Raw genomic sequence first — 12,265 nt, 5'->3', positions numbered from 1 at the left:
TAGCACCCAAGATCTCGTATCGGGAACCAGGACTGCCAGGCACTAGGAACAGTACGAAACGGAATAAAAACAGTCCCGGTCACGAAAACGTTTGATTGAATGCACAGAAACGAATCCTTCCTCCTGTTTCATGGCCAGGTTTTCATTATTTCTGTTAAGCAATCTGAGTGTAAAGCACCACTCCTGCAAACAGCAAACACTGCTCAGATATTTATTGAACCTTCTACATGATAAAGTCCTACCCTCACACCAACCAGTCTATAGTCTTTTCCCACAGGTGCACACACAGTGGCCAGCTACTGCCCTGTTTGCTTGCTACTGGCTGTGTTTTTTTTTTCCTGGCTTGCATTTATCTGCAACACAGCCAGCGTTTAACCCAAGAGATGTCCTGCTTTCAGATACTAATTAGATTTTACTCAAGCCATTGGCATTCTACCTTTCTGGATTAAAAAAAAAAAAAAAGTAATCACACGCATCTAGTAATATTTCATGAAACTTTATTTCTCGGCTGCCCACCACCACAGATATGTCAACACTAAAATTCAGAATATTAACAATTATAAAATTACAGATTCATAAAGTTGTAATGGATTGCCACAAATTAGGTAACAAAAAAGGGAGCAGACTGATGTCTGTAAGTAACTTGGGGATGTTTACAAACTGCACGTAGATGCTAACAAAATACAACGTAACACAGCACAGTCCATCATTCCTTATAAGAACAAATTATAGGAACTGAAAGTTTAGGAAGAATTTAAGCATTTCTGCAAATGGTAACTGCAAACGTGCAAAATTAACATTCCTACCTGACAAAACTTCTCCATGTAGGAAGGTCTTATTAATAGTACTACCACTAAGTGTAGTAAGAGTAAATTCCTCGTGTGGACAAAGTTACTCTGAGTACCTTTTTTTGATTTAATTTAAATTACTTGGAAGAAGCTAATCTGAAAAAAAGCCAGAAGATGCCAGAATGAATGAGTCTGCACGAGGGTTATAGTATAACCACTAGTTTTAAACTCACACTTTGGCGTGCACAAAAAGAACATTTTCTTATGAAGATAAAAGTCTCCACGTGTAATAACTCGATATATAGACAAGCCCTGGGGGCTTGCATCTTGAGCATTTAACATTTTTGGCCCCGTCTTAATGGATAAAATAGGTGTGTTTTTCAGTCACATTAGCCCAGTCAAAGTAGCTTAATATGATGAAAAGGCCTCGGGCTTTGGCGAGACTAAGGTGTAAAGGTGTGATGTTAGCACATATATCACAGCGTAGGCAAGGCTGCCTTTAACACATACTAAACCGATCAAGTTAAAGCAGGCAGGGGATGGGGAGGCTAGACTTTAACACGATCGTATTAGCCCATGTTCATACGCTTACTCTAGATCAGTTTGTGCAGGGAATTGTGGAATCCAAGTCATCATGTTTCATGGTGGGAAGCAGGTGAGAAAAAAATAGAACTAAAATGATTTATTTTATTCTATTATTTTTTTTTTCACAGAGAGTGAACCACACTGCTTGCAAAGAGCAGTTAGATTGATTTTAGGGGGACCGGACCTCCACAGTACCTATCTGTTGCACCTGATGTCTGAAATTCTTCAGCTGGCTGGGAATACCGGTCAGGACAAGAAGCAAGGCTTATCCTGCATCATCTGCAGCAGCAAGCGTCTCACCAAACTGCTGGGAAAGTCACCACTGCTCAAGGGTATGTCGTACCTAATATCCAGGCTGTGCTGTTGCCTAAAGTAAGACAAAGTAAGACATCTACAAGATGACAAGTAAGCAAAACTGATGAAAAGGAGAAACAAACATTTCGAGTTTAAAACTAGACTTCTACAGCGCATTCGTTAGCATACGACAATTAACATATGCTAACTTTTTTTTTTAGTCCAGCCAAGTTTAGTACAAATAAACTGGGAGACACGTATTTGTATGATGTGATCCTGATTTTGCTACTCAATTTAGACCTGGTCTATAAGTCTTTATTATTATTATTGTTTTTAATCCTGAAAAAAAAAACAGTTATCCAGCTATTTCTGAACTACTTTGTTGAATACTAATGCACATCTGGAAAAGTGTCACAGGCAGCTGATGCGATCACTACCCTCAGCTGTCCCCCGCAACTTTTTCCTGCAGTTTGCCACTCGTGCACAAGGACATGCATGGGCAACGGACTCTCTCCAGTTTTCAGAGCAGCAATAAGCAATAAGACTACGGTGTAGAATCGTTAGTTTAGCACAGGTTAAAGACAAAGTGGTTTAATACTTCAAACACTTAAAATGTCAGCATGTTTCTGAAGTATCTTAGGTGAAGCCTTTGTGATAAGCTGGTGATCTTTTCTGCAACTGAAACACAGGCACAAACAGAACAAAAAGTTGTGTTTTTTGTGATAAATAATAAAGGAAACTATCATTAAACTGTGAGACTTCTGAACTAATGTCTTAAAAGAGAAAGTATCTGGATCCCATTCCAGATAGACTCCGGAATAATCTTATTTCTCATCATTTCTGTTACATAGACTGTTTCAGTTGTATAATAGTACAATTGGTATTTACATACCAAGTATATTTACATACCAGTTGTCATTTTCCTTTAATGATTTCCGTAACAAGATCCTTCTCCTTAATGAGCTGATTTAAGACAGTGTCCTGTCTTCAACTTGTTCTACTGTTTTGCATGAAAATATCACTGTTTGTCATTAAGCACACTGGGACAACTCGAGATGTTTTGCAGTCAAAACTGTAAGCATGTGTTCTTTAATCAGTACCGCAAGAGTGTCACTTATATTTCAGAAACCATACCAAGAACACAGAAATGTTTATTTCAAGACAGAAGACAATGTAAAATTCTAGTTGAAAGTTTCAAAGATGCCTGCCCTTGAAAGTTAAAAAAGAAAACAAAAATAATAATAAATAAATAAATAAATAAATAAATAGGTGTCTTAGTTCACCTGAGTTAGTTTCCACTGAACTGGAAGATCTCTTAACATTCAGTAAAGCAGAGGGCCTGTTAATTTAATATTATGTCTTTGTTGTAGAAATGTGCTTTTCCCATGCAGAGATAATTTATAATAGCTGGGTAGCACGGGCCAGTTATAAACTTAAAAATTTTCCTGACAAAGCTGTTCAAATGTCCTTAATCAACAAAGCACTCCTACACAGGATTTATATTTGGTGACACCGCTTCTCCTAGCCTGTCCCCCTGCCATCGCTGAGCGATATAAATAATGCTAGCAAATGTACACTTTCCTGCAAGTCCATCTCTGCCTTGGGTTCCTGCTCACAAGTCTCTTTCAGTCCTTCACACCTTTGATTGCCACAGCAATGGCAGCAGCAGTTTACAGAGCAGACCTGCCCAGCTTTGTTCTGACATGTAACGAGATAATGCACGTCCCTGTGACTAATGGGCAGAAGTCCCTTCACACGCTCTTGTCCTAGACCACGCTAAACCAAAGCTAGCTCCAGGATTTTGTATTGTGATAAGTACGTATAAACATAGTTATTATAGGAAACAATGGAGAAAAAAAAAAAGTTAAACAGTGCTAACCACATATCTGCTTTTGAAAAAAATAATAAGAAAAAAATCCCCAAACGTCAACTACTTACAGCGGGCCTAAAGAAACTAAACAATATTTAAATGGCAGGACTGGATGAACCATGCACGTACAAGCGAATCTATTGGTTTCACTGAACGTATCCCTGCCGTGGGCTGTGACAGTTATTCCTCATACACCTAGCAGTTGAGCTGAGCCCACAGCATGCTCACGTGTCTGAGCTCAAATCAATTTGCACATGCATAGTAGCTCTGACACATCCTAGACTCACCCAAGCCGTTGCGCATGTGCAGTGGATCCGCACTCGCACAGTCATTATTTCAGGAGATGGCCATTTTTTTTAGCAGGCCAGATGGCAACCTGGCAACTCCAGCAAATGCCACGCCGGTGATCCGGCTGCGTGGAGGCTGTGGCCTTTCGCTTCCCTCTCCCTGCCCTTCCCTTCCACCCAAGTCTGGGCCTGTGCAGGATGAAATGTTTTCAGTTAATTTACGTTCGCTTGCCTGATTTAACAAAATTCGATGTATTAGACAACGTGTAAACATCTAAGTTCCGCTATCTGAAGTCGTACGAGCAGTACACCTCTGTGGTCATGTAGGGACACTGTAATACAAACATTTAGCTTAGAATGTATTCTTTAATTTGGCAGAAATTGGTACATTTTCAGCAGTCGGGCCAAGGAAGTCACGCCAATAATCCAGCGGTTGTCTTGGCATGGCTGAGAAATTGAGTGGCTTTATATAATCATGTATACGTACGTGTGTGTTTGTACAGAGATGGAGATAAATGTATCACCTTTATCTCCACAGATAGACAAGAAAATATCACGAAGATCTTATTTAATTACCTAGGGAATGAACCAAGGAAGGCTTTTTGTTATGAAATAGTTCCCAGGAAAACAGGCCAGCAAAAGCTGCGTTTGCCACAGCACGTCATTTTTAATTTGGTACTTCTGAAGCTGACAAGTGAAAATTTTGGTGAGGAGGAACAGCGTTAGGGTCCGGACCGATCTGTGTTTATTTTTACGTCCCCAAACTGTGCTCGCCCTTCCGTGCGCTACCTCAGGCCAGCTTTTGACCACCTGGACCTCACGCAGCGCACAAACCCCTGCGTGACAAAGGGCCGAAACGTCCCGAGTGGGGCTCTCGGAGCTTTTCTTGTATTTACACCGAGCCTGGCCGCTATCGCTGCCCACGGCGTGTGTGGGAGCCCGCAGAACTTGTGCAACACGCCTTCGGGCGAGGCGGGAGCCCCCCACGGGCTCACCTCCTGGCCGGGAGGAGCACCGGGCTGAGGGAGGGAAGGCGAGAAGGAAGGAGGGAGGGAAGCGGGGAAGGAGGGAGGGAAGGGGGCCGGCCCCGGCTGAGGGGCCCCGCGGCGCTGCCCGGCTGAGGGAGGGCGGCGGGGGCCGCCTCAGGGGCTCGCTCCCTCAGGGCGGCGCCCCTCAGCCGGGCCCGCAGCGCTGCCAGGCCCCGGGCGGCGAGCCCCTGGGCGCGGCGCTGCCCCGCTCGCCCCCGTCTCCGCTCGGAGCGAGTCCCCCCGGGCCCCCGGGGCCGCGTGAAGTGCCGCGTAAGGGACGGCCGAACCCCGCCTTCGCCTCGCCGCGGCGCAGCCGGGCGGGCAGGCAGCCAGCGAGGCCCCTGCCCGGGGGAGGGCCCCGAGCGGCCGCAGCTGTTCCAGCAGGAGTTGCTGGAAGGCGGCCACGCTCCGCAGACTTTGTCTCCCCCGCACGCAGCGCTGAACTCTGCTCCCCCCCTTCCCTTCCCTTCCCTTCCCTTCCCTTCCCTTCCCTTCCCTTCCCTTCCCTTCCCTTCCCTTCCCTTCCCTTCCCTTCCCTTCCCTTCCCTTCCCTTCCCTTCCCCACCGGGCTGTGCGTGTGTGGGGTTCCCCGGGGGGGGGGTTGTGGTGGCACCGCGTGCCGCGCTGTGTTGTAAAATAACTTAAAAACCCCCAAGGGCTGGGAGGCGACGGGGCGCCCCCGTCCCGAGCCGTGCCCGCTCCGCGCTTTCCCCGCAGCCCGCCCGTGAGGTCAGCGGCGGCGGCGGGGTGGCGGCGCCCGGGGCCGGGCGGGCCGGGCCGGGCAGGCGCAGTGTGGGGCCGCGGCAGGGCGGCTGCCGCGTCGATGTGTCGGGGGGGAAGGGAAGGGAAAAGGGAGGCGGAGGGGAAGGGGGGGGGGGGGGGGGGTGACGGGGCAGCGCCGGGATCCCTTCTCCTCCCCGCGGGGAAGGGAGGGAGGGGAGAGCGCTCTCCTCCCCCTTTTTCACCCTTCCTCCTCCCCTTCTTTTCCCCCAAAAGTTAAACTTCCTGCTCCCGGCCCGGCTGGGAAGGGGACGCGGAGCCCGGCCGGACTCGGCACACACACACACACACACACACACACACCAGCTGGAGCTGTCAAAACTTCCACCACCACCACCACCACCGCCGCCTGCTCCCGCTCCTCCTCCGCCCCCGGGGGCTGTGCGCGGGGGGAGGGCGCAGGGCCGCCCCACAATGAAGCGGCGGCCGCCGCAGCCGGGCAGCGCAGGAGCCGCCGCCGCCGCCAGCTCCCGGGGCCTCTGAGAGGGGGGGAGCCCAGCGGCGGGGATCAGCCGCCACCGCCTCTCGTTCGCTCTCCGCCTTTTTATTCCCCCCCCCCCCCCCCCCCCCTCCGGGCCCCGACGGAGCCCGCCGAGCCGGGGAGGGGGTGTTATTGTGTGCGAGACCCTTCCTTCCTCCGCGCTCTTTCTCTTCGCACCCCCCCCCCCCCCCCCGCCCGCCTCTCCCCGCTCCCTCCCTCCCTTCTCGCCCTCCCTTCCCCTCCTCCTCCTCCTCCTCCTCCTGCTGCTGCTGCTGCTGCTCTCCCCCATGCTGCTCCCCCTGCTACCTGTGCTGGTCGGCGGCGGCTGAGGCCAGCGATGCGAGGCGGAGGTGGAGGAGGCGGAGGTGAGGAGGAGAGGAGCCGCGGGAGCAGGAGGAGCATCGGGATCCCCATCACCATCCTCATCTTCATCCCCATCATCATCATCCATGTGTCTCTCTCGTCCTGCTGACTAGGATGTCAACGGAGGACAAGAGTCTGGTGGTGGCGGTGGTGGAGCCGCCTCAGCAGCAGCAACCCCCCGAGCCTGGAGCTCCCCCCCCAGCAGCAGCAGCAGCAGCCACAGACAAAAGACCTAGGGGCCGGCCTCGCAAAGATGGCGCTTCCCCTTTCCAGAGAGCCAGAAAGAAGTAAGTTCAGCGTGTGTGTGTGTGCGAGGCAGAGAGGGGCAGGGGGCAGGCGGCCAGGCGCAGGCAGAGCTGTCAGCAGAGACTCGCTGCTCGTCGCCCCCTCCCTCCTGCCCAATGCCATTTTGAGAAGGGCCCTTCTTTCTTCTCCTCCTCTCCCCTTTGCACTTTCCCCTCCTCCTCCTCCTCCTTTTTCACCTTTGTCTTCCTCCGCCCGTTTTCCCTTTTCACTTTTCTTCTACCGTCCCTATTTTCTTTCCCTCTTTCTTCGGAGTTTCCAGCTCTTCCCCCTTCTTCCTCCTTTCCCCCTTCCTTTGCACCTTCCCCCTTCCTCCTTTTCGGGCTCCCTTCTCCTCCAGGACTCTCCTTCCTTCAGCGTCGCCTGGATATCGGATATAATATCCCCTGCTCTCCACGGCAGCCCCTCGTCGCCTTCCAATTCTTTCCCCTTTTTGAGGAAAAAAAAAAAAAGATGGTTCTTGCCCTAAGTGGCAGGCGATGGACCCCCCCCGGCACACACACACACAAAGTTGGGGCAGGACTTTGAGGCGCCCAGAGGCTGAGGGCGCCGCTCGGGGAGCTGTCAAGCGGCTGCCCTCGCGTAGAGGGGACAGCGGCGAAGCAGGGCAGACCCGGGGGGGAGCACAACGAGACTTTAGGGGGGGCTGCCTGCCCCTTTGCTGTGACAGCCTGCCTTTAATCGAGGGGACTTTCGGGGTGCTATGGCGCACGTTAGCCCCGCAGCGGCCGCCCCACAACGGCCGCCGCCGAGCGCCTCCGCTCCTCAGGGGGGCCCCCCGCTCCCCTCAGCCCCCGGCGGCTCCGAGCAAACTTGGGGGGGGTTGGGGGGGGCTCGGAGACGGGGTTTTGGGGAGCCGGGGGTTGGGGAAGCGGGGTTTAGGGAAGCGGGGGAGGGTGCTGGGCCGCTGCTACGTGCCGAGGGAAGGCCGGGCGGCAGGCTCCCTGAGGAGCCGCTCGGGGACCGGCCGAGCTGGCCCCGGCAGAGCCCAGGGCAGCAGTAACAGGACAAAGCCGGACGGGGACGTTCGGCCAAGGAACGGGGTTGGGAGCCACGCAGAAAAGTCAGTCCGTGGGGGACAGTCCGGGGGAGCCTCGGGGATTTAGAGCTGGCTTCCCTTTGTGTTCAAGGGCCGCTCTGGCCGGGTGCGTTGAGCCAGGTGAGCACCTCGCCCCGCGCTCAGCGCCCGCCCCAGGCCTCCCTCGCTGAATTTCACCCCGAATTTCCAAAACGCTAGGGAGGGAGCCTGCTGTGCAGGAAACACGCACCAGAGACGGTATTTTCCTCTGCAATAATTTGTTTTTACAGCTCCGTGTGGCGTAAATACTCCAGGACAGACCCGTCCGTAGGTTGGGTTGTTTGGCGTTTTCCGTGTCGATGAAAGTTGCGCTTGAAAGATTTGAGCGTTCACCCCCTGGTTTTGGCATTGGTGCGTTGCTTGCAGCTTTCTCTTCAGAGTCTTCCGTGTTTGATACAAATTTTCTTAAAACCATAGCTGAAAGCAGTTGCCAAGCATATATACGCAGTAAAGTTATTAGGTTCATCAGCTTTATGCTTAGTTTTACATACTTTCGCTTTATTTCTACGTGTTGAAGCCAAGCCTTACACAGAAAACCTTGAGTGCTTTATTTTAGAAGTTGTTCTGGGAAGAAAAATGCAACTACCTTGGAAATGGACCGGTCTGTCCAAAAGGCAAAATAGCATTATCAGAGAAAACTGACATATCTTGTGTGCCAACTTGAGGCTGAGTGCATGCTCTTGACGAAAAGTGGGCTCTGAAGAGGTAATTCCTTTTTTCAGATAGGTTTTTGGTGTCGTGGGAATATTGTCAACTGGTTTTAGGAGGAAAGTAAATTTTCCTGTAAAAATATATACTTCCGCAGACATGAGTACAAGCATCTGTGTAAGAAATAAAATTAGCTGAGACAAAAAGTTAAAATTAATCAGTACTGTTTTTTTTCTTTACGTTATGATTATTCCTTCCTGGTGTGGTGCTAAGCATGGCCGGTGTCCTTCTGTATCTTTATGGAAAATCTGTAATATTGGTAAAGGTGTTATAAGTCATAAATGCATTTGAAGCTAGGCTGTTATTAAAATACCAGTTTTCCAACTTTTTCACAAAGTAGATACGGGTCTTATTGCATCAGTTCTGAGGAAAAACGGTTTTATATCATGTTTTACTCGTTACAAAATACTGATTAAAACTAGCTAAGCAAATGCAGAAATAAAATAAGTACAAATAATTTCTATTATTTTCATACGACTGCTTGGGCATGTCTTCCTTTTCACTCCTGTGTTTTCCAGTTGGGTTTACGTGCCTCATGTAAACCAGATAAAAGAGCATATGTCAGATCATTTTCTGTACTGTAATCACATGTCTAAATCACTATTAGCCAGTCAAATTGTTCAACTGCTTTATCCCATTATAGGAAATGTTCCACTGAATGTTCAGGCTAAGTGGAGTCTAAGTAATGATAAAACTAAGAGCCCTGCATTAAGACAGCATAGCTAAAAAAAAGAATAATTCCTCATGGAAGCCTCCATTAAAGAACAATACAATATTTGAGGATGCTGCAGGTTGGTGTTTTTCCTTCTCGAAGGCCATGTTTTAACGCAAATTTGATGAGTTTAAGTAGACAGATGGAAAACTGCCTTGAATCTGTTTCTGTGAGATACCAGGGATTCTTAACTCCTCACAGAACTAGGCTCGTACGTTAAGAGATCGTAGGGTTCTTCCAGTAGGGACGGTTTTCTGTGAGTCTTCGTCATTGTGCATTTTACTTGGTTATCCATAAAAATTCCAGCGGTGCTGGGGACGCAGGGATGTACAGGGAGCAGCTGAGGTTTCCTGTAGGTGATGATGGGCCAGGAGTCGGTTTTGTTGTGGTGTCAGTGCCTGGAGAGTTCCTGGTGGTAGAGCACGGCACCAGGATGGCTTTTTGTCACCATTTGAAGGATACAGCTTTATGAATAACATTGTCAGGAGAGTTGATCTTGGGTGAACAGTTCATTTTTATTATTTATATTGTAATTGTGCCCAGAGGCCAGGGCACCATTGTACTACATACAGTACAAATGCATAAGCAAAGCTTGCTTCTGCGCAAACAATTTCTTAATTTAAATGTAAAGATAAGACAACATGTAAATGTTAGAAATGTATTGGGAAAGCACATGGGAGCTGTGAGAATGCTACGAGCAAAAGAACGTGCAGAAGTTCAAGTACCCTGGCTATCTCAGCATCGGTGAATGATTCATAGGCATCAGACTTGGAGGATACATTTAAAGGAGGGTAGCCTTGTCGCCCTGAGGATTTTCACAGATAACGTGTTTCCTGCCTCGAGTGCTAGACAAACACTCATATTTTCTTCCTTACATTTTGACAACGGGGTATTTGTATAGAGCAGAGGTACAAATTTAAGAGATAAAGCTAGAAGAGGGCATGCAGAGCCATGAAATTGGGAGCAAGTAGGTTGTTCTTGACACGGTTCATAAGGAGGATGGAAGAACACAAAGAACTGTAATCAAGGCAATGAACGAGGACAATATTTTCGAAATATCAACTTTCAAATGAATTTAAGGGTTGGCAAGAGTGTATTTACCAAAGACAAAAAAAAAAAAAAAAGGAAGTTGCATCACCGAAGATACAAAATGATGTAGGAGAAAGAAAGGGGAATCCGGATGTTGCTGGTATTGCATAGGAGAAAATAGAAATAGTTAGGGACCATCTTATCTCATGACCTGAAGTCTTGGGAACTTAACTCCTGTACTTGGATTATTCCTCAGCTTCCAGGCTGTGGACATGAGTGGTAGAAATATGCTCAAAAAGAAGTTGCAGGGGAAGAGAATTGGATCAGTTTTGACTGTTGTCATTGTGAGAATAGTTGGTTATTCATGACAGTGTATCAGAATAGCATTGTGCAGGTGCAGTAAACATCTTTGTAATCGATTTTCACTACTAGAGCTTTGTTAATCCATACAGGTCATAAGCAGCACAAACATTTGTCTTAACAAGAATTTAGTAGCAGAAGTCTCACTGACTCTGATCACGATAAGTTACCTTTCAAGTCAGTACCTGTGTTCATTTTAAGTAGTATTTTCAGCATCCGTCAGGCTTCCGATCCATGTTAAAAATTTTGCAAATGTGTGTTGTTTACACCAGCATAGGATAAGGATTTCAAAAAGCTTGAAACTTGTCTACTGAAAACTTTGTGCGTTTATTTTTAAGCATCTATGACTTAATTTTCATTGTAGTTATTCATTACTTACTTTGGCCGGCGTATGCTGCAGTAGGTTTTCAAAGGCCATGGATTTCACACACACAGATAGTTTTGAGGAAACGTAAGCGTGGTGTTTTTGCCAGGAAATGATTATTTAAGATTTTTTATCGTTACTTTCGCTGGATTTGTATTAGGGTAGGCCAATATTTAAAGATATCTACGCTCATTTGAGAAGAACCTTGACGTGTCGGATGTCTTCTCTCTATAGCTCAGCTGTGTTCATCGCACACCTTCCCTGTGATGCTTATTTGTAGCTTTACTGTCCTGCCTTGTTCTCATTTCAAAATTTAATGTTTCTAAATGCGAAATATATATTGTCCTGTACAATTAACATGTTTCTAAATAAGTATGCACGGTTAGGGCAAGTAGTTACTGCCCACCATGGAAAGACTGAAGCCTTTCAGTGGCTGGGCTGCGTCCTGTTGTTTGGGCGAGGGTTAAGGTGTTACAGCAAACGTTGGCCTCTGCTTCTGCCTGTACAAGCCACCTATCAAAACGCTTGGGCCAGAAGCCAGAAGGGGTGTGCGTGTGTGTGCGTGTTCACACGCTGGGAAGAGCTGGGGCGCTGGGACAAGCTCCACTATCAGGATGTGACACTGGCTGCTGGAAGGCACCTCTAGGCCGGCGTGGAAGGGGACTGGCGACACTCAGCAGGGTCCCATGGGAGCGCAGGGCTGTTTTCTACCGCAGCCCCCCCTGTGCTTCCATCGGCCGAGGAATTCCCGCTGCCAAGCAGAGCCCTTACTGTCAGGTGTTGCTCTTGCACAGGAGCCTGGCTTAAACAGCTCTTAAGTCCGTTTTCCTTGGGAGCTTCTGGTAGGTGATGTTGGTACGGATCTTCTGGTGTGCAGTTCCCGGGGGGACTTCAGTGAGGGGTGGCAGTGGGAGTTGTTGGACACGCTGCGTTTTACAGAATTGCTTTGAGACGTTGTTAAAATGTTGATTTTAGTGAACTGGTGTCTTCAGATGTTTCTAAAGGGTGAGTTTAGGCTTAATGTTGGAAATGGATCGTTTTCTATAACCTCAGCCCGTAGGTTTCACAGTTTGATACAGACCACGCTTGCAAATGCAGGTTGCTTTGAAGATTTTTTTTTGACTTTGTAATTTTCAATTCCAGCGGTTAGGTTGTTAATGTTTGTGTTTGATAACCCACTGAACTTGGGTGGCACTTTTCAAGAAAGGACCTCCAAGAGCTATCAGACAGGATTA

The 12,265-nt window shown here is 48.4% G+C and overlaps 2 protein-coding genes across 8 annotated transcripts in view; one reads left to right on the top strand and one right to left on the bottom strand.

Moving 5' to 3' along the window:
- Positions 1 to 485: 485 nt before the first annotated feature.
- On the bottom strand, positions 486 to 6,564 carry LOC308188962 (uncharacterized protein; the record flags this gene model as incomplete). The annotated part of the gene is made up of 4 exons (XM_080578551.1): positions 486 to 1,740; positions 2,577 to 2,739; positions 3,825 to 4,013; positions 4,401 to 6,564. One exon carries the CDS (start codon positions 6,562 to 6,564, stop codon positions 5,494 to 5,496), a length of 1,071 nt encoding a protein of 356 aa, XP_080434677.1. The 3' UTR covers positions 486 to 1,740; positions 2,577 to 2,739; positions 3,825 to 4,013; positions 4,401 to 5,493.
- Positions 6,407 to 12,265, top strand: part of KMT2C (lysine methyltransferase 2C) — a 197,773-nt gene continuing 191,914 nt past the window's right edge. For 2 of the 7 annotated variants that reach the window (XM_080578524.1, XM_080578523.1), the window contains exon 1: positions 6,407 to 6,763. In XM_080578524.1, coding sequence (XP_080434650.1) covers positions 6,591 to 6,763 — 173 coding nt within the window. In that variant the 5' untranslated portion in view covers positions 6,407 to 6,590. The remainder of the gene's footprint in view (positions 6,764 to 12,265) is intronic. The other 5 variants (XM_080578526.1, XM_080578521.1, XM_080578527.1 and 2 more) reach the window with 3 other exon arrangements.

Source organism: Anser brachyrhynchus (genome assembly GCF_964034855.1).
Source record: "Anser brachyrhynchus genome assembly, chromosome: 2".
Classification (NCBI taxonomy): domain Eukaryota; kingdom Metazoa; phylum Chordata; class Aves; order Anseriformes; family Anatidae; genus Anser; species Anser brachyrhynchus.
The sequence above is the reverse complement of the archived record's forward strand: the minus strand, read 5'-3'. Positions and strand labels throughout refer to the sequence as shown.